This window comes from Pelmatolapia mariae, linkage group LG10_11 (assembly GCF_036321145.2).
Source record: "Pelmatolapia mariae isolate MD_Pm_ZW linkage group LG10_11, Pm_UMD_F_2, whole genome shotgun sequence".
In the NCBI taxonomy this organism is placed as follows: domain Eukaryota; kingdom Metazoa; phylum Chordata; class Actinopteri; order Cichliformes; family Cichlidae; genus Pelmatolapia; species Pelmatolapia mariae.
In genome coordinates, this window is record NC_086236.1 from 16,753,547 (window position 1) to 16,775,531 (window position 21,985).

Below are 21,985 nucleotides of genomic sequence, written 5' to 3' on the forward strand. Positions count from 1 at the left end.
CCAAAAAATAATTTCTATCCACTATGAAATAAAGGAGAACAACAGCCTGATACCTGCAGGCCTGACAAAAGGAGATGTATCACTCCTGTATCACCTGCAACATTCAGTAGTCGCCTCATTGTTCTGACACAACAAAACTATTGACTACACTACACACTAATTACACAAGATTTGCGCTAAACGTCGCAAATCTCTCACATCTCAAAACACTGCCGTCACTCCTAAAACTCCCCCCTTCCTAAACTAAATGCCGTGTTGCCATATCATTTTTTGATTGGTCCACATGGTAAATTTTTCTACCAATAGGAAAGGCTGGGGGAGTTGTGAGGGGGGCTGTTTTTGCTCACAGTGCTTTCCAGCGTTTTCCTTATAAAACGCCGTTTTTACTGTTTCTTTCCGCAGTAAATATAAACAACGATAGGAAAAAAACAAACATTGCATATATTTTTTTTATCATAACTATGGTTTTACGTGGCCTATCAACACAATTTAAAAACTGGTATAAAGTCCACACTTTTTCCGTCAATTGTTCCGTCTGTCCTGCTCACATCTCAAATGGTTGTACACGTTGTCATTAACGTGGCTTCACTCCACATCAGCCACGCCGCTTTGCTAGCTAAAACACCGGTGTCGGTACATAAGGACGCTGTCATAGCCTGTCGACGTTGATTAGCTGCGTATATACGAATGTGAATCGCATTATTGGCTGGACTAGACTCAACAGGATAATGTAGTAGTAGCAGCACCTTTGAAGATGATGATATTTTAACATGTTCTCCTAAAAGACGTGGAAAACGTCATTCTGATCACAAAAACAAAGCAAACAAACTGTATTTATTTATTCAGTTATATTGTGCTAAAACGAAAACACTACATTATTTGATGCCACAGTGTGCATGGTAAGAATGTAAATAAAATTTTTAAAAATACAAGTATAAGCACAGTAAATTATTGAAAGTTAGACTTCATGCCTGGTTGTTGACTGTGTGTGAACATGTCCAAACCCATGCTGGATTTCAGCAGATGGAGCCATATGCAAATTACAATGCACAAGAAATCAAAATATCAGGTTTCATGGTTCTGCATCTGTTTTTTCCTGAGAAAATCTATTTTGTTGTCCAACCCATTCCTCTCAGCCACAGCCTATAATAGCGGTTCTACATTTTTTGGGGTGGGGTTTCAAACTTTTGTAAGACTGTGTGAATATAAGATTGTGCACATATCACATTTGGCAATTCCAAGGTGCTTCTCTTGCAAGGAAGAATCAGTTGCTTGCCACCGTGCACAGGTAATAATCTCTGTTCTTTCAAGAAAAACTTTTAACTTAGAGTTTTATGTTTCTGAATTTATTTTTTTTCCTTGTACCAGAATCTGTCTGAAGACTTTGTCATCATCATCATGGATAAATCTGAAACTTGTCTCGTCAACTTGCGTTACCCAGATGGCAGCGAGGGAAGCCCCTCCAACCCTGCCAAGTTCAAAAATCAGGACTTCACTCAGATAAAAGCTGACTGCCTCCGGAAAGGAGAACTGTTTGTGGACAATGAGTTCCCACCAAACAGTAATTCTTTGGGTGACGTGCCTGATATGAGTCCCTCAGAGGAGAGTGAAGTGAAATGGCTTCGACCAACAGTTAAATAATTTTAATTATATTTATTTTTCTTTCACTTCAAAATATAATGGAACATTTCTGTACTGTAGGGAAAACAGGTTCTTTGTACATGATTGTCAACATATTTTTCTCCACTGTCTTTTCAAGGATTTATTGAGAGAAAAAGGAAGGAAGGATAAGCCTGCTTTCAGTAAAGATGGTATGTCACGATTTGACTTTGGACAAGGCAAAGTGGGTAAGCAAAACTTTCTTGCTTATAGCTAATGACAATGACAACTATGTTCCACAGCTTGAGAAAACTATTAGTTTCCTTCTTTTATCAGGTGACTGCTGGTTTTTGTCTTCAATATCTGCACTGACCTTCCAAGAAAATCTGATGGCACAAGTTGTGCCAATGGACCAGTCCTTTGAGAACTATGCAGGAATATTTCACTTCAGGGTAACAAAGGATTAATAAATGTGTCTAAAGAATACTTTTACAAAACAGAAACACAACACATTGTGGTTAATTATTCCAGAGGTGGTGAGTAACGAAGTACAAATACTTTGTTACTGTACTTAAGTAGAATTTTCAGGTATCTGTACTTTACTTGAGTATTTATTTTTCTGACAACTTTTTACTTTTACTCCCTACATTTTAAACAAATATCTATACTTTCTACTCCATACATTTTCCAAACAGCCTCGCTACTTTTCTTTTAACATAATCGAGGTGAGTTCTTGTTTCACGTCACTGCGAGCCTTCAAACATCAAACTGATTTGAGCTTAAACAGTAACACATGAAAGATAATCCCTTTCCCCAGTACAAGGGGCACAGTGTTTTTTCATGCTGTGAAACCTGCTGAAAAACAAGCTGAGGCAGACTTGCTGTGTTATTCAAAGGTTGCTTGAAAAAACTTTGCACGTCAGTGCAGGATAAACAGGTTAGTTTGCTTTACTGTCATGGATGGATGATGATCAAATCACCACAGCCTGAACTATCACTGAATGGAGCTCTTAATAGAAATTATTGTGAGTTGTGATTCTTTTCTCCACTCTGAGCCATTCTCCACTCGGCCCCACATGCTGAATCTCACTTTAACCTCTTGCCTACTTATTTTCTGTTTAGAGGCAAAGTCACGCCTACAATCTAGGCAACAGAAAATGGAGGTGTTTTTATTTTCCTTCTGTTTCTCTGCTGGTGTTCAGCTTATCCTAGAAATGTCCTCCAAAGAGCTACATTTTACTTTCTTACTTTGAGTACATTTCAGAGCCTGTACTTTATTACTTTCAAAAATAAAGTGAAGAAGTGGAATCAGTACACCAACCGTTACTGGAGTATTTTTCAACACTAGTATCTGTACTTCTAGTACAGAAATCTAATCTAAATCAAAGTACAGAATCTCTGTACTTTTGCCACCTCTGATTGATTCTTAGCTGTCCTCTCTGTTTCAGTTCTGGAGGTTTGGAAAGTGGGTAGATGTTGTCATTGATGACAATCTGCCAACGATCAAAAAGCGGTTACTGTCTGTGTCCTCAAAATGTGGAAATGAGTTCTGGGCTCCTCTGCTGGAGAAGGCATATGCCAAGTAAATAACCATCTCTCACACTTTCATGTAAATCAGTTTAGAAGGTCACATTTGTGATGTGAATGTCATTGATTAAAAAGTGTTTCTCCTTCTGGGTGCCTCCTTCAGACTTTGTGGCTCGTATGCAGACATGCATGCTGGGTTTCCATCAGAGGCCTGCAAAGATTTCACTGGAGGTGTGAACCAGACTTACAAACTGAAGGAGATGAACTCAGCTGGCCATGGTGATCTTTGGCTCACATTAAACAGAGCAACTCAGTGCCAATCACTGATTTGTTGTTGGACTTCCCACAAAGAGGTAAAAAAATAAACAAACAAAAACCCCCAACAAGAATCAAAAACAATAGATTAAAAAAAAACTTGTTCTGTCTTTTTCAGGGTGCTAACGTCTCTGACACTGGATTGGTGAATAGGCATGCCTATTCCATTACAGGTGTCACTGAGGTAAACCATGGAGCTAGAAATTTGCATTCAGCATAGGGAAAGAGTGAAAACAAGAGCCAAGAAAACTTAATTGCAAAAATTGTGATAGTATCAATGAATGTGATAATGTGATACCATTACTGAAGCATTTCCAATACCTGATGTCTTCACTTCATTATTTCATCTGAAGGTGGAATTAAACGACTCCAAAGTACGACTGGTGCAAGTTATGAACCCATGGGGCAAACGGGAGTGGAATGGAAAATGGAGCGACAAGTACTTGACTTAATCAAAAAACATACAACGTCCATATACCGCTGACAGTGACACAATTTGTACTAGCGTTGCACCTCCACAACTGACAACTGACATCCACAGAGAACAATAGTGGTGGATGATCAGAGGATGCTTTCTATTATTAAGAATAACAACTTAAGAACTTCCAGCCAAATGAAAAAAACGACAAACATTGTCACATATTAAAGAAGGGTGTTCAGCACAGTGGAAAACATTTATCAACCTCAAGAAAGAAATGCTGCACTAGACTAAAAGCTAAACATCTAAAGATACCTACAGTCAAAATGTTACTGAGCCATAATATATTTGCAATATATATTTTTTGTATATTAAATATATCTGTTTTGCTGCAATAAAGTCTGTCATTAACTTATTCATTTCGTGTTCTCAGGTCAGATTTGTGGGACAAAGTAAGTCCAGAAGTTAAAAAAAAGTGTTTCGACCGTGACGACGGAGAGTTCTGGTAAATTCTACATTTTGCACACTGATTACACTCAATAGTTTAAAAAAGCTTTTTAAAAACTCAAAAACAAACAAAACATCATATAATCGTTTTGATGCAATACCCAAGAGTTTACATCTTATTGCTTGATATTTTATGTTTATTTTCTTTTTTATCTCTATCTGCTCATCCGTCTGTCAGGATGCAAATGGAGGACTTCTGTTCCTATTTTGCTTACGTATCCATCTGCTGTGAGACCCCTAACTTTCTTGATGGAGACTTAAAATGTCAGTGGAATTGCATGATTTACGATGGCAGCTGGGTAGCAGGGAAATCTGCAGGTGGCGATGTGAATCACTGTAAGACAAGTTCATTCCTTTCTAAACTTTAACTATCACTAAAAGAATAATATATTTATTACATGTTTCTTTTATCTGTGCAAATTTTAGAAATAAATTTCTAAAATGTAACTAACAAGATTAATGTTTCCTCACTCTCTGTAGCCACCTTTGCAACAAACCCTCAGTATCGCATCCGGGTGACTGTTATAGACAAGGCGGAGCCAGAAGACAAAAACATCGTGCTCTCCCTGATGGAGAAACCTCAGCAGGGAAATCGCAAAGAGATACGCCTCGACCGATGTGGACTTACCATCTATAAGGTATTCATTCTAAATGTGCTTCCTTTGATTTAAAGAATTGTTAAATATTTCAACTGAATACTGAAGGACAAGAAACTACATTATTAAAACAATTGTATCATCCTGTTATTAAGACACGAGTACTTTCCTAATTGAGCAGCTGAGTTAGTAAGACAATAATAACATTAATAATTTTAAAAAATGGTCTTCGCTGATTTCACATTCATTATTTAAAGTTACTATGGAAATTGGTTCCTGCGAAACAGTTTAATGAAGTTATTCTTACCATTTTCCAATTAACAGATTCCACCAGGGGTAAGTACAAACAATAACAAATATATGAAACTTGACTGTGTACCAAAAGTAAATTCAGCATTTTAATAACTTTAATAACAATGTACACTGAGACTCCACCATAGATATTCCTTCATATTTCTCCCAGACCCCACAAGGACACCTGCAACAGGATTTCTTTCAGAGGAACAGGCCTGTGAAGGCAGAAAAGACTTACAGCTCTGAGCGAGAGCACATTGAACTCCACAGTCTGGAACCTGGAGAGTATGTGATCATCCCATCCACCTATAAACCCAACATCACTGCAGATTTCTCTCTCGCTGTCTACACCAAGACTGACAAATAAGATCATGTAAAGAATCCTTCACATAGTGAAGGATTAATATGATTAATTCAGGATAATAAAACACATGAATTATTTATTTAACAAATGACACCATAGGGTAATTTCCTGTTTGTTAGCCAGACATGAGCTGTGTTATCTCTGCTGGTGGTGAAATACGGTTGGTGGGGTTAAAAATGGTCACATGACTCATACTGTCAGGGTTGTCTCAAACAGTGGTCCCCAACCCCCGGGCCACGGACTGGTACCAGTCTGTGAGTCGTTTGGTACCGGGCCGCGAGAGTTGAGGCTTGGGTGTGAAATTTATGGTTTTCAGGGGTTTTATTGGTTTTTATAGTCATTTTTCTAAATTGTTTTTATCGTTAACTAGGTTTCCCTGGGTCTTTTCCTGTGTGTTATGAATAAATCTCTTTTTTTTACTGGTTTTATTTTGTTGTATTTATCCGCGACACCTTTAAGGCCAGTCCGTTAAAATATTGTCGGACATAAACCGGTCCTTGGTGCAAAAAAAAGGTCGGGGACTGCTGGTCTAGAATACTCCCAATATAATTTTTGGCTGTGCATTTCTATTTATTTCACAGCCTGCATAAGCAAAATGCAGCCATGTAGTGCATTTTTGCACAGATAACATAGATGCTGATAAATAACATGACTTTATCCATACCTAAAAGAAATAATAGGCTAAATGATTAAAATGTACAATGCTAATGCTACTGATAGTTGGCCAGGTTCATCAATTTCTATAAAACAGAATAATAATTATTTAAAAGAATAAGTTCTGTGGACACTGGGAGTTAGTTTGAAGAAGTGATGTGGTGATGCAGTGGATAAGGTTCCTGGTTTAATCTCCTGATCGTCTGTGTGGACTTTGAATGTTCTCCCCTTCTGAGGACTCGGGCTTCTTCCCACAATCCAAAGACACGCATCTTCACTGGTGACTCTAAATTGGGGTTCAGAAAAAATAAGAAAATAAAACAGGATGATTTTTCAGCTCTGACTCAGTCTGTTCTCGTTTTTTTCTTCTTCTAAATAATAGAAATTACAATAGGAAAAACTCAATAGAGAATATTATTTGCAACATTAAGAAATCCTCACTATAAACCGTTACACACACTGTGCTGCCATAAGGAAAATATTTATAAGGTTAAAAGAAAAAGTATAGAATTACACACTGCACCAACAGTATTGACTTGATATAAATAAAGCTTGTGTAGTTTATTAGTTTAGCTTAGTATGTAACCCCAGATAATGTTATGGCTTGAGGGCCAATTAGCAGCAGTCTATAAAGGGCTGCCAGTTAACATCAGAGGCTGCTGCTGGAACCTTGCGCCACCACTGGGCTATGTTGTTTTATTTTGTCAGCCTCTCTCGGTTTATGTTACCGCTATTCATCTGCAGCACGTTTTAAAGCTCAGTTTTTAAAACCTTACACTGTAACTACAGCCCAGCCCATGGAGCGGCATATTAATGACTAACCTCATATTGTAGATGGATTATCTCAGTTGTTCTCCTAACTGAAGTTTGGTCCGTTTACAGCATCCTGCCATGAGATTGTATTTGTCCCTAACCATCAGGAACCCTCACATTAACTTTTATCGAGTGGAAAAAGAGTCAGAACATGGTATATTATATTTAGATGGAAACTAGCGAGCTAATGCCCTCCTAACTTCTAATCCTGTTAAACTTCATAAATTCTGTTTTCATGGATGTCTGGATGTTAAACTTAATTGTTACACCTAGTAGAGCAGCCACACTGATCATTTTGTTAAAGATGAAAGAAATTTAACTCTCTGTGATGCTGCAGTGTTTCACTTTGGGACCAGAAGCAGAGTTTGGACCCGGAAACGGTTAATGATGTCAGACTTAAAGACCGGATACTTGTGGGAAAACACAGTCACTCATGGGGACAAAATTCCCATCCCCACAAGTTTGAAGGCATTTTTGAGAGTCAAAATGTGGTTTTATTGTCAGGGTTACAATTTGGTTATAGTTAGGTTTAGGCCGAAGGTTAGGATTAGACATTGTTCAGTGTTGATCATTGGTTTTCTGAACACAAAGTGAGAATAAATTTGTCAAGAATTGACTTGATCAGTTCAAGTGTCTCACAGTTTCGAACTTTGTTCAGGTGTCTCAATGAGATCCATCTGAAGACATGCTGAGCTGGTCCTCGTAAGTACTTATTTTGAAATACAGTCAGGTTGAGTTGTGCAAAGGTGAGTTTATGATATAAACTCACCTTTGCACAACAAGGACAGATTTTTAAAGTACTCACTGTGCAGCACATGGAATTTACATTTAGATCAATCATTTGAAATCCTGCTGGAATTTGTTTGTATATTTGTGTTTGATCCCAAAAAGCTTTGCATATTTTATTCAATGTCATAAAACCTACTTACAGTTTAATCCAATGCTACTTATCAATTTGTAAGAACTGTAAAATTGAAAATAAAGTTTGTTGTACACGGAGCAGTTAATTGGAAATGTATTTCCCACCCTCATTCCTCCATGTTTTTTTTTTTAGTTACTCTCTGAACACCTGGATTATGCACTTGTTCTTGGGAGCGACCTCAACTTCAGAGTAAATGAAGAAATGCATAGGCTGAATACAGCAGGAACTCAGCGCAATTGACAGTCCACAAATAATCAAAACAGTATAATAATCAAATAGTACATGAGCGACTTTGGACTTTGCGACAAATGGCGCTCCCTTCACCCCAACCGTAAGGAAAATACTTCCTTCTCACATGTCCATCACTCCTAGTCTCGGCTGGATTATTTCTTAGATTAGAGAAGATAACCCCCCTTTTAAAAAATTCTCCCTTTTGGTTTCTTTTATCATGTCCTTGATGTTACTCCCCTGATATTTACTACATTCAGTTTTGTCTCACAACTGTTCATTATTTACTATTTTTGTAATGATACAAAAATGTAGTATAAAATATGTAACTCAATCAACTAATGCTTTAAAAAATACATATAAAATTTGATTAAAATAAAGGTGAGCACAGTAGATAACATGGTTAGATGACTTTTTGTCATTTCTATCAGAAAACATCCACTTCCCCGTTGCGTGAAGAGAAATGTTTGGCCACGTCTGACTGACACCTAAAAGATGACTGACTTGCACAGAAGCCTTTGTCAAAGCAAAGTTTGAGTGCAGCCATGAGTGCAGTGCAGATGTGGAATCTGTTGAATTTATACCTGCAGGCAAAAGACATGTGCAAGCTTGTAAAGTTAGACGAAAACATTTTCAGTTCTTTTAAGAACAAAAGAGGTCAGCTAAACAGAACAAAACTCAAAGAGAACATAAGATAATTAAGAGACATGTACTAACAGCTCAAAGAAACCCAAATGAACAAAAACAGACCCATGATGTCTGTAAACACTGATCATTTAACTAACCACATATGATAAAAAAAAAAACATAGCTCTAAGCTATTTTTGCTGAAATTTAAAATGAAATATTAAATGTGGAAAAAGACTTTTAGGATATGATCCACCTAAAGCACTGAAAAACTAGAACAAAAAAATCACCCAACAGAAAGTCTAAGAATGCTGAATATAATAATGAGCTAAATGTGCTTGTTCTAAACGTACCTTTATACTTAGTAAAGTAGAGCGTGTTATGAGAAATCAAAGGTTACATTCGGTCATTCATTTGTTTCTATATATTTATATTCAATATGTATGAAAAGAAAAGCAAACAGAAACAAAAATGCACTCCAGCAGCATAGCAGTCACTACAGTGGACAGCCAGTCAAAGGCTGTTTTCTTGTATTTGTGTCGGTGTTGATGGTGTACTTGCACATAAACCATAAGTCAAAACATATGTTGTACTCCTAAGTGGACATTTAAAAAACTCTTTGAAAACTTCTTAAAAAAAAAAAAAATCCTTATTGAGGTTGTCATAATTCATGCATGAAAGGGTTAAGTTGTGTGATGGCTCCAAATGTCTCCATTAATAAATAAGAAGTTAGAAGCAGCAAAGTAAAGTTAGTAGATACTTTTGGCACCATATAATACTTAAATATAATAATAACTGCTTGCTATTATTGCAGTAATTACTGTTAAAATACCTGCTGTGAAAAAGCTCTACTGACAGTCCTACTGACATGGAAGTGCACAGAGAAGACATGATATGGCCTGGAGGAAACTGTTGCACTGTCTGGACTTGCTGGCAGAGGATCGTTCCTGCAGCAAGTTTTCACACCGTCTGGATCCATGCTTCAGGGTTTATGTGATAACACCTTTGTCTGGAGTCATACAGCAGGGAAAACATTTAGATCACCTGTATGTTTAAGAAAAAAAAAAAGTTAAAAAAAAAAAAAAAAAGGATTTCTGGTGACAACCCCTTTCTGTAGCTTAACCAGGCCCCAGCAAACAAAATGGGAGACAAAGAATGTGCCTGTGTGGGACACATTACTAAAGCTGAATTACATTCAACATGTGAAAGACAACTTGATTTGAAGGTGACCTTCTGAACTCCCTCGCTAAGTAACTATAATTAGCATGTATAATAACACATATACAGCTTTAAATAAATGTAAGTGTCATTAAAGTTATTTCAGTGTTTGGGTTTCAGTGAGGAAGCTCCCATATTGACGCACATATTTCCTGTAAAACTCATAAAAACACCAAATAGGCACCAGCTCATTTGTAGATATTACCATTGATGTGTCCACCCCCTATTTAATGATGTCTGACTAATATTATGAATAGTAATTTGTTCTTCTTATTGATGGGAATGCACATGCAGTTCTCTTTCCTGGAGTTAGTCAACATGTGGAAAAATACCTCAAACCCAAACTTGTCCAAACGATTCACTATCATTATCATGACACAAACATCTTATGTACTTTGATTCTATTTCATAATATTTGTAACTCATGACCTATAATTTAGAAGTGATTTGAGTGAGGTTTCAAATTGCAGTGTTTAAAAGACATGATAAACACAGCCAGCGTTTACTATGATTTACTGATATATCAAAGCTGAAGATAAATTAACAATCGACTTTTTTATACCGTTAAATAAAGCTATACACATTCAAGCCATTTATTGCAGAGGGGGAAATATTATGGAAATGGTAGTAATTTTTAAAAAACGTATTCCCTTTTCACTCCTCAATGTTGTCAGCGTGTGCTAACTTCTACTTGAAGAAGAAACAGGATTTGTAGAAATGTATTAGGTTTGATGTGAGGCAGTGTAAATCTCAGGTGTTATGACAGGTCAATCTTTCCCCCAGAAAACTGTTTTTTGGTTTTGTTTTGTTTTTTTGTTGTTGTTCAAGCTTAGCATCTCAATAATCTGTCATATGGCTTTCCTACAATTTCAGGGGTGGGTGGGACTCCAGACTTATGTAAGGGTGTGTGATTATAAGAAAGAGGCTGTGAGCTGAACATACCATATTTGCCAATTCAAAGATCCTTCTCTTGCGAGGAAGCAGCTGTCTGTTGCTGCCGTGCACAGGTAAAAACCTCTGGTCATCTCTACACAAGCTCCTGCATGCAAAGTTTGAGTTTAAAAGTCCTTTAGTTAATTTTTTTCTTGCATCAGAGTCTGTCTGAAGCTTTTGCTCATCATGGCTGAAACTGGAACTTGCACGTCTGTCATTAACTTGCGTTACCAAGATGGCAGCGAGGGAAGCCCCTCCAACCCTGCCAAGTTTAAAAATCAAGATTTTGCTCAGATATAAGCTGACTGCCTCCGTAGCGGGCGACTGTTTGTGGACAACACCTTCCCACCTAACAGTGGTTCTTTGGGTGACCTGCCTGATCTGAGCACCTCGCAGGAGAACGACGCGGAATGGCTTCGACCAGCAGTAAAATACTTTTTATCAAATACTTTGAAGTACTTATTGTCAAATCATCATATAGTATTATATACTATTTTTTTCTTACTGAAGTAAATGTATTTATCTTTTTTGTGTATGTGTGTAATACAGTACAGGTTTTCTCTGGCCAATTTGAAGTGTTAAGTGTTAAACAAATGATTCTTCTTCACTGTCTCCTCTAGGATATTTTGAAATTACAAAAAATCAATGATGAGCCCGCTTTCTGTATTGATGGAGCCTCACGATTTGACTTCGGGCAAGGCACTGTGGGTACGCGAAAATGTCTTGGTTATAGCTAAAGATGACAAAATTCAGATGTGGCACATCTTGATAAAACTATTACTTGTCTTCTTTTAACAGGTAACTGCTGGTTTCTTTCTGCAATATCAGCACTGACGTTTCAAAAAAAACTGTTGGCGCAAGTTGTGCCTTTGGACCAGTCCTTCAAGAATTACGCAGGAATATTTCACTTCAGGGTAAAGAATTAATAACTAACAAGCCGGGGAATATATTGCTTTTACAGTGGAGCTACATTATAAAATACAATAGTCTTATTATCTTGCATCTGTTTCAGTTCTGGAGGTTTGGAAAGTGGGTAGATGTTATCATTGATGATTATCTGCCAACAATCAACAAGCAGTTGTTGTTAGCAAATAGCAAATGTGGAAATGAGTTCTGGGTTCCTCTGCTGGAGAAGGCATATGCCAAGTGCGTAACCATTACTCACACACACACACAAAAACACATTTCAAATAAATAGAGGGTTACAGTTGTGGCACAAACACCAGATACATTTTTCTTTTTTGTTTCCTTCAGAATTTGTGGTTCATATGCAGACATGCACTGGGGGTCACCATCAGAATCCTTCAAAGATTTCACTGGAGGGGTGACCATGACTTACAAACTCAGGGAGGCCCACTCAGCAGGCCATGATGCAGAGCTGTGGCTCACGCTCAAGAGAGCTATTCAGTGTAAATCACTGATTTGCTCTGGGACTTTCCCAAAAGAGGTAAGAACAACTTTCCTGGAGGAACTTTTAGTCTTTATTTGATCTTTTTGAACTTGTTCGCCTGCCTTTTCCAGGATGCTTTGGCCAACACTATTTCTCACACTGGACTGGTGGATGCACACATCTATTCTGTCACAGCTGTCACTGAGGTAACTTGCAAAAGAGATGAAAGGAGGACTTAATTGCAGCAAATGTTTTCTGACTTCAGTGAATAATTTCATCTGAAGGTGGAGTTATACAGCTCCAAAGTAAGGCTGGTGCGACTCATGAACCCCTGGGGCAAACAGGAGTGGAATGGAAAGTGGAGCGACAAGTACTCACACATTTGTGTGCATTTTACAGAAATAAAAAACTGATTAACCTTGCACAATTATATATTACTTTTAAGAAAAGAGGAAAAACAAATCTGTTTTAAAGCGCTGAATTCATTTGCTTTTGTTGTTCATGTCAGATTTGTGGTACAAAGTGAGGACAGAAGATTGGGAAAAGCGTTTCAACCGCGAGGACGGAGAGTTATGGTGTGTTAGCTAATAAAAGTACCACAGGAAGAGTTATTGTAACACAGTCATGTTTAAAGTGTTTCTTACCAACACGCACTGCTACATCAGAATGTGATTACAGGCATATGAACCCCATAAAACATTTGTAAAGCTTGTCTTTCAAAACCTGTGCTGCTTACATTCTTTGTTTGTTGGCTTGCATTTGCTTATTGCTAGGTTTCTTGGCGTGTTAACACCACACACTGTATATAAAAGAGGGAAATAGCCAAAGTGACATGACCTATTTGTTTTCTATAGTTTTAATTAAAAGCACAGTTTTTGTATTTTGGCCTTTGTAGCTTGTTCTTCTTCTTCTTTTTAGCAATTTTTGAGCCATCAGCTGACAGTGGCTGACTTGATGGTGGAGATTCATCCATAGACTGCATGGGTGCATGGCACACACAACGATATATGATATTAGTATGTGTGTGTATAGATGCATGTATAACATATTTATTTTGGGGGTTTTTCTATGTGATTTTTATACAAAGTCATGAGAACACGTTTTAGAAAACGTGGAAATAACATTATTACAGTTGATATTTTTAAGTAATATGCAAATAAAATGACAGAATTTAAAAAACAAAACAAAACAAAAGTACGGCAGGCAGACTACTACCATTCCTACTGCTGTAGCGTCAATTCATATATGCAGCAAATTTGATCTCATTGATGTTTAACATTCCTCTGGCCTTTTTGTTTTTATCTCTCTTATCTTACTCATCTGTGTCTCTCAGGATGCAATTGGAGGACTTCTGTTACTATTTCAGCCATGTATGCATCTGCTGTGAGAACCCTAACTTCATAGACGGTGACCTTAAATGTCAGTGGAAATGCATGATTTACGATGGCAGCTGGGTAGCAGGGAGATCTGCAGGTGGCGGCGTGAACAACTGTGAGGCCAGTTCATTCTTTTCCCTTAAACTATCACTGCGCAAATACTATGTTGTTGTTTTTTTTATATATATGTGTCTTTGCTAACACAAGAACCACCACACCATCTGAAGAAGCCACTTGGATGAGTGATGAAACATTTTTCCCACTGAAAACACTACATCCAGATGAACAGATTCAACTTCTTGGGATTTCCTTACCTGGATCATTAAGACATGCATTAAGACACCACACACTATCTAAAAATGTAATTTGCATTTTTGTTTCCCTTTCTCTGTAGCCACCTTTGCAACAAACCCTCAGTATCGCATCCAGGTGAGTGTTATAGACAAGGAAGAGCCAGAAGACAAAAACATCTTACTCTCCCTGATGCAAAAACCTCAGCAGGGGCAACGCAGACAGAGACGATTCTACCCCGTTGGACTTACCATCTATAAGGTATGCATTGTGAATGAAATATAAAATAACAGCAAATTGTTACAAAATGCTTAATAATTTTAATAATAATAAACACTCTTAGCTACTGGTGTTTTGGCTCTAAAAAATATGTTCATGTCCACTTGTCCACTCTGTAATAAAAAGTCTGGAATATCTTCAGTTAACTTTCAGGTCAACTGTGTTAGAGGAATAAAAACGTTTCCTTGTCATTGGTATAGACATGCCCTTTTGAGTGATTTGAAAACTGTTTGACATCCTTTTTTCCCATTTTCACATTCAACAGATTCCACCAGGGGTAAGCAAACAAATAGCAAACTCCAACAAAAGGAAAATTCCACATTTAAATAACTTGAACAAGACAAACCGATGGTCAGGAAACAATTTCATTGCACTTAACAACTTTCATATTGCTCCCAGACCCTGCAAGGACACCTAGGGTCCTCTTTTTTTGATGGTAACAACCCCCTGAAGACACCCAATTTTTACAGCTTCAATAGCGATCTGACCGAACTACACAGTCTGGAACCTGGAGAGTATGTGATCATCCCGTCCACCATGAAACCCAACATGACTGCCGATTTCGCTCTTACTGTTTACACCAAGGCTGATGTTGAGATCAGGTAAAGACCCATGAGAGACTTTATTCCCAAAGCTTATTTGAATACATGCTTTCCTAGCAGCATTTTAAAAAGTGTTGCAAGACACATAAGTCTCACCTTTTTACACACTTTCTGCTGTAACCAGCTCCCACAGTGGAGGTGATGAAGAGGAGGAATTGATTCTTCCTCAGGTATAAAATAAGAGGTTGCTGTACATACTGTAACGTACTTAATACACTTCAAGTTTTCATCTAATATGTTTTGTTTTCTTTAAGATTCGAGACAAGCCCAAAGAGGAGACCACAGAAAAGGACGCCAACCTTATTTCCTTGTTCAACCTGTATGCAAATCAGGTCAGGTGTATATTTTTTAATGATTGCTCCTCATATTTTACTCCTTTGCTGTTTGTCCGTTTCATTTTTTTAATCTGCACTGAACAGTTTTAGTTGTTTCTGTGTTCTAGAATGGTGAGCTGCTGGCTGGACAACTCCAGAAACTCCTGAATGACAGGTTCCCTCATGGTAAGATGATCATTTGTGCTTTCAGAATATTTAAAATGCTACCTCATTTTGTAACAAACCAGACTAAAAAGGTTTTGTCTACCATCCATAGGAACCTTGTATGGCTTTGGTTTGGATACCTGCAGGAGTATGATTGCCTTGGTGGACGTATCCTCAAATACTGAAGTATATTCCTGCTCTTCTTTTGTTCTACCACACCCAAACTGACCAAAGCTGACTTTCAGTAACAATCTGATTAGGAATAGCACAGTTTCGTCTGTGATTTCCTTAATGTACGCAGCTTGACCAAAGGATGACAATGTCTTTTACTGAATTTTTGATTCTTTGGAACAAGATTCAAGAATACAAGGTAAAACAGCAAATGCAGGACATATTTCAAATAATTTCTCTAACTTTTAGAGCTGTATTTCCCTCAGACACTGATATTTTTTTAAGTTAAAAAAATAAATGTTATTTTGATAGTGCTCCTTACTCCTAAATGTCAGGTAATCTTTTTTTTCTGCAGAAACTCTTCCATCAATCTGATCTTAATCAAAGTGGATCCTTGACTGACCTCGAGCTCCAGAAAGCAGTTGAGGCTGCAGGTAACTCTAGCTGTTTTTGTGTTTTAACTTTAAGCTTAGTTCAGAATTGTGTTCATGTTATAACTGCAGTACTCGTCATCGCTTTCTCCTCATGTCATTACCAGGTCTGAATGTGAATGACAGAACGGTGAGGCTGATGATGTTTCGGTATTCACGCTTCTCCGTCACCACGTTGGAGGATTTCATCACTCTCATGTTGCGACTGGATAAGATGTCAAGTAAGAGATACAGCCACCACCAAGTACATCAAGAAATAAATCTGTTGAATTTATCAATTTCAAAATGTGATTAAGCTTATTTTGCGTTGTCTGTGTTTTTTCTCACAGACATTTTCAAGGACAAATCCTCTGATGGAACAATGCGCTTGACCTGGGATGAGGCAAGTCACTGAATTGCGCTTTAATCATCCATTATTAATATTTTTTAATATTATGTGTATTAGATCATGTTGTGTCTGCCTTTTACTTTGACAGTACGTTTAAGTGTAGTTACAATATGCAACATTTGTAAAGTTAGAATTATGTTTAAAAAAAAATAAAGATCAACACCTGAGTACATATCAAATGGCCACTGCAATGCAATTTTATTAATGTGCAGTACACAGTCACTTGAATAATTAATTTAATAGCTACCCTTTCCTCTGTTTCAGTGGAGCAACATCTCCATGTACAACTAGACCAAAGTGAGCTCAGGAGAGCTGCAGGAGAAGACTACAACTAGACTTGTATGGGAGCTGGATGATTTGTATAGCAGTAGCAAACATACTACTAACCATGACTTATACTTGGAGCTAGAGAAAGGATTTTTTTTTCTTTTGAAAAGCAAATAAGCCAACTAGAATTTTTTGGACACTCACTGTTATCATTTGTTCATGTAAGAATGAGTGCTTTGCAAAAGTACACCTTGAAGACTTTACTTAATCTTTACATAAAGCCAAGTGTATCATATTTGATATGCAACTCAGTGTTATTTTTATTTATTTATTTTTCCAAAAGAATTTAATAAATTGCATAAGATGCCAAATTTAAATTCATATATGTAAATTTATAATTAATTTCTTTTAAAATTGATCAGAAGGTTTAATAAACACTCCATTTTCAAATAAGGCAAATTTTCTGGCAGTTATTTCTTTATGAGGATAATTGATTATGCAACAAAAAAGGGTTTGACACAATTATTGTAACAATTTCAGCGTGCACATTCACAAACCTTTAGGTATATTCTCATTCAGACTGTTCTGCTGCCAAATTTTCAAGTGACAAGATGTTCACAAACTTTGAATTTCTGCATTACTATATTCAAAGGATGGACTTGCCATTAAACTACATGCATAAAGTCTATTGTGCAATGAACAGTCTCAGATACATGCTGGTTAGTGCTGAATAAAACATCTAATAAAACAAAAGCAATCTATTCACCTGTTTTCTGTTCAGTTTAGTTTAAGCTAGTTTGCAGAGTGAGTTTTCTAGTTTTAGTTAAATTCTTATCAGTTTCAGTGTTAGTTTTTGTCTTCAGGAACTAAAAGAAGAAGTCCACTTGCCCTTGATATATAATAAAAAACTAAGGTGGCGTATTAGCAAAAACTGTGTACAGGCTGTGATCAGCTAACCTGTTGTAGCTGATGCGCTGTGGTTTACTGCTCTTTGTGGATTTGCGCAACTGAATGAAGAAATAAGCAGATGTTTCACAAGCTAGCTTGGCTGATTTCCATTCCCTACACTGATGGTATACTGTTTATGCCACTTTATACTAGACAGTCTACAGGTAGTATAAATGTAAAATTAAATGAATGAATTTAAGCATTGTGGGCTTAGAGTAACCCAACACTGACCGTGAACACCAAAGCCACTGTGCACCAGTCCAACATAGTGCTTTACTGTAAACTGACCACAGTATGACAAGCTAAACTGTTTATCCTGCACAAAACTAACAAGTATTTTCATGCAACCTCGGAATAAATATAATGAGGAAAAACCTGTTAGCCTCTTAGCCTGCCCGTTTTCAGACTTTGTTAACACGACATAGACACACTTGTGAAATCAAACTCTCTGCTCTCTAGTTCAGTATGAATTCAGCAGTGTCAAACCTGCTTCCAGTGACAGTAATCTACTATGGCCACACGATGCCAGTCATGTAAAGGATGGATGCAAACAGAAAGTAGAAGAAACTGTATAAGCTGTTTGAGATGTAAGGAGTGATATTACTTTTACTTTGAAAGGTTTTAACTGATGTCTATTTTTAGATTTCAGTCAACAAGCACTGGTTGCCTTGCTTTCCTCGACAGAAAGTCACTTGTTCATGCACTGTAAAATTATCTACTTCAATCTGCAACTTTTCTTTTTGGATTTTGATCTGTGGATTTAATGCACTGCCCTCTCTGTTTTCTACTATTCATTTCTTTATATGCTCCCTTCTATGACATAAACTCTATACTTGGATTGATCTGTAAATAAAACTTTCATTTGTTATCTGTTGTGGGTTACTGTTATGTGTTATCCCACAACAAGTGCTTGTTTCAATGATTTAGAAACCACTACTCAGTTTCTGAACCAGCGACTTTTGCTGATTGGACTTGGTTTTCTATAGCTAAGTGAAAAAAAGCTTAATGTATGTCACGATATGATGTCTTTTGGTCTGCCAAAGTGCTGTTTGGATAAAAATTATGTCATACTCTGCATTTTTAACTAAGTCTTAGCTTCTGTCTGCATTTTTAACTTAAGTATAGATGTGTGTTGACTCCTTCAAAGCTCCTCTATCTCAGCATCTCTTTGATTTTTAAAGTTTAAACAATTCCTTTAGAGCAAGATGGCATCACAGATTCTGTCTATCACTACAGTCTTAGACTTTGTGCATGCGTGCGTGTGTTTGTTTTGTCTGTTTGGAGTAAGTTGGATAAAAAAAAAAGCCCTCAAACCCCAAAACAAAGCTAAATGAAGGAATCTGTATTCGGAATCTTAAACACTGTCACGTAGCTCTGGTTCCCTCTGTTTACTAAAAATGTCGTTTACTAAAGGACATCCATCTTTAGGCAAATGATGGTTGTAAACTTCTTGATCATGGTTCGGATCGCATCCTTAACATAATCTGAATGCAGCTTCAGTTGACGAATACAATTAAAGGAGCATTTAACAAAGAATGTCCAAAACTCTATCCATTTTGATTGCTGGACTTATATTATACATGTTACAACTTCTTGTTCTTTAAAGCTATTTGCTGAGTTTGATTTTATCTCAAAGCAGACGGGTGTGCATTTTATGATGAAATAGAAAAGTAATCAGCAGGACACCATAATCGATGCTGCATGTCACTGGAATTTATCAATAGAAGAAGATCATTTGGTGACTGGAAAATCTGCTAGAGGAAGCCAAAGTGAAACACGTTTGAGATCTCATGATTTTATTTTAGAATCTTTAAACGTTTTAACATCCTTTGCAATTATTGTTGTAACAAACCTTTTATGTTTTATCTGTTTTAAACTATCCTAGTGGGAAGTAGTGGAATAAATGTCAAAAATGAAATAGCTAATAAGGAATAATTAATATTTTATTAAATGCTGTAACCATCACACTTTTTGAGAGGGGTGTTGGACAAATCTACTGTCTGATGGTGACAGGCAACAACGTAGACAACAACATCTCATTGTCTCTTCTGCAGAAACCTGATGAAGAATAAAATTAAATATCATGCAGTGGAGTTCTTCATCTACAAGATTAGTGTGTGTTCATGTTTTTTATTTTATAAATAAAGATATGGACATGTTCTTTGTGTTGCATTTTAGTATTCAACCAAGCAAAGTTTTCTTTCATTCTGAATACATGCCATAAAATATAAACCAAAAGCCTCCATACCTCCATAAATAAAAGAAATTATCTTCTGACCAAAGAGTGACTTCCATCCTCACTCTTCCAACATCCTTACCCTCTAAAACAGCAGTCCCCAACCCCCGGGCCACCGACTGGAGACGTTTGGTGCCGGGCTGCGAAACTTGAGGCTGGGTGTGAAATTTGTGGTTTTCGGGGTTTTTATCATTAACTTGGTTTCCTTGGGTCTTTTCCCGTGTGTTATGAATACATTTTCTTTTTTTTGGTACCAGGCCACACAGAAAAAATAAATAACTTACATTATTTCCATTTTATTTATTATCCGACACTGAACAGTCTTTTATTTTGAAAATGACTGAATTTTCTCCGTTACTTCTGTCTATGACTCACTCTTGACGCATGTTAAGATACATTAACGCTAATATTAAACGAACAAGCTAGCACAATGAGTAAAAAACAGACATCTTTGGAAGGTTTCTTTGCAAAGGGAAAAAGACCCAGTGAGGAGACAGAAGAAGAGCCTATGACAACCACTAAGAAAAAGAAAGCGACATTTAACAGACAATACCAAAAGACCTACTTGAAAAATGCATTTATCGTGACAGGTGATTCCCAAGCACCAAGCCCACTCTGCATAATATGTGGTGACTGACTCTCCAATGAGGCAATGAAGCCTTCAAAACTGCTTTGTCACCTAGAGACCAAGCACCCGACATTAAAAAACAAGCCTTTGGTGTATTTTGAAAGAAAAAAGCGGGAACAAGAGGGACAGAAGCAATTACTAAGGGCCTCCATAACAGCAAATACAAGTGCACACTGAGAGCATCATACTTGGTGGCTAACCTTATTGCTAAGGCTAAAAAGTCATTCACTATTGATGAAGAATTGATCCTTCCTGCCACTAAAGACATTTGCTGTAAACTTTTCAGAGAGGTGGCGGTTAAAAAGATAGCACAGGTGCCTTTGTCGGCTAGCACCGTCACTTTTAACATTGAGGAAATAGCAGAGGACATTGAGACACAGTTGTTGGACAGAATTAATACATCACTGTGGTACACTTTGCAGGTTGACCAGTCTACAGATGTGGACAATAAGGCAATACTTGTTTATGTGCGATACCTTTATCAGGAGGATGTGCATGAGGGTATGTTGTGTGCACTATCGTTGACAACCAAAACCACAACTGCAGAACTATTCAGGTCGCTGGATGATTATGTATCAGGAGAACTTAAATGGGCTTTTTGGGAGGTTTCACCTGAATGTGAACCTGAATGTAGCTAGTCGAAAAATGCCACCAGAACTTAACAGCGTACTGAATGAAGTTGTTAGAGTTATTAACTACATCCAAGCAGATGCCCTTAACTCACACCTATTCCAGCAACTTTGTGAGGAGATGAATGCGGAGCACAGACTACTTCTCTTACACACGGAAATAAGGTGGTTATGCCGAGGGAGATCACTGGCCAGAGTTTTTGAATTTGAGCCGCTGCAGAAATTTTTTTCTCAGAAAAGAAGTCACCGCTGGCAGCACATTTCAGTGACAAGTAGTAGGTCGCAAAACTCACTTACTTATGCGACGTATTCGGCCTACTAAATGAACTCAATCTGTCCCTTCAGGGGAAAATGACAACTGTCTTCAAGTTGGCAGATAAGGTAGCTGCATTTAAAGCCAAAATGGATTTGTGGAGACGTCGCGTAAACAGAGGCATATTTGACATGCTTCAAACATTGGCCGGATTTTTGGTAGAGACTCAGCCTGAGCAGTCAATCTCCCAGCTAGTGCACGATCACATGTCTTTGCTTTTAAAAGAGTTCAAGCACAACTTACCAATCACAAAAGACCCACGAACTGACAAGGAATGGATCCACGACCCATTTGTTAATAAACTGGGTGAATCTAGCTTGTCTTTGCAAGAAGAAGATCAACTGTTGGAAATCACAAATGACGGCGGCCTTAAAAGTATGTTTGAGACATCAACTTTGCCAGTATTCTGGATAAAAGTCATGGCAGAATACCCCGAGACTGCCACAACAGAACTAAAAACCCTGTTGCCATTTCCGACATCAAATTTGTGTGAAGCGGGGTTTTCTGCAGTTACAGCTACCAAAACAAAATTGCAGAGAAGA

The 21,985-nt window shown here is 37.4% G+C and overlaps 2 protein-coding genes across 2 annotated transcripts; both read left to right on the plus strand.

The window, feature by feature from the left end:
• Positions 1 to 1,211: 1,211 nt before the first annotated feature.
• Positions 1,212 to 5,623, plus strand: LOC134635290 (calpain-11-like). The gene is made up of 12 exons (XM_063484688.1): positions 1,212 to 1,288; positions 1,369 to 1,632; positions 1,760 to 1,847; positions 1,936 to 2,051; positions 3,048 to 3,181; positions 3,290 to 3,479; positions 3,560 to 3,625; positions 3,795 to 3,880; positions 4,293 to 4,364; positions 4,545 to 4,702; positions 4,847 to 5,004; positions 5,426 to 5,623. Exons 2-12 carry the CDS (start codon positions 1,399 to 1,401, stop codon positions 5,621 to 5,623), a joined length of 1,500 nt encoding a protein of 499 aa, XP_063340758.1. The 5' UTR covers positions 1,212 to 1,288; positions 1,369 to 1,398.
• Positions 5,624 to 8,291: 2,668 nt separating this feature from the next.
• On the plus strand, positions 8,292 to 16,713 carry LOC134635291 (calpain-8-like). Its single transcript, XM_063484689.1, has 17 exons — positions 8,292 to 8,340; positions 11,317 to 11,441; positions 11,636 to 11,723; positions 11,814 to 11,929; positions 12,028 to 12,161; positions 12,270 to 12,462; positions 12,537 to 12,611; positions 12,690 to 12,775; positions 13,739 to 13,896; positions 14,176 to 14,333; positions 14,751 to 14,953; positions 15,078 to 15,123; positions 15,208 to 15,285; positions 15,396 to 15,453; positions 16,142 to 16,255; positions 16,364 to 16,416; positions 16,687 to 16,713. The coding sequence occupies exons 1-17, from the start codon at positions 8,292 to 8,294 to the stop codon at positions 16,711 to 16,713; spliced, it is 1,761 nt and encodes a 586-aa protein (XP_063340759.1).
• Positions 16,714 to 21,985: the final 5,272 nt, after the last annotated feature.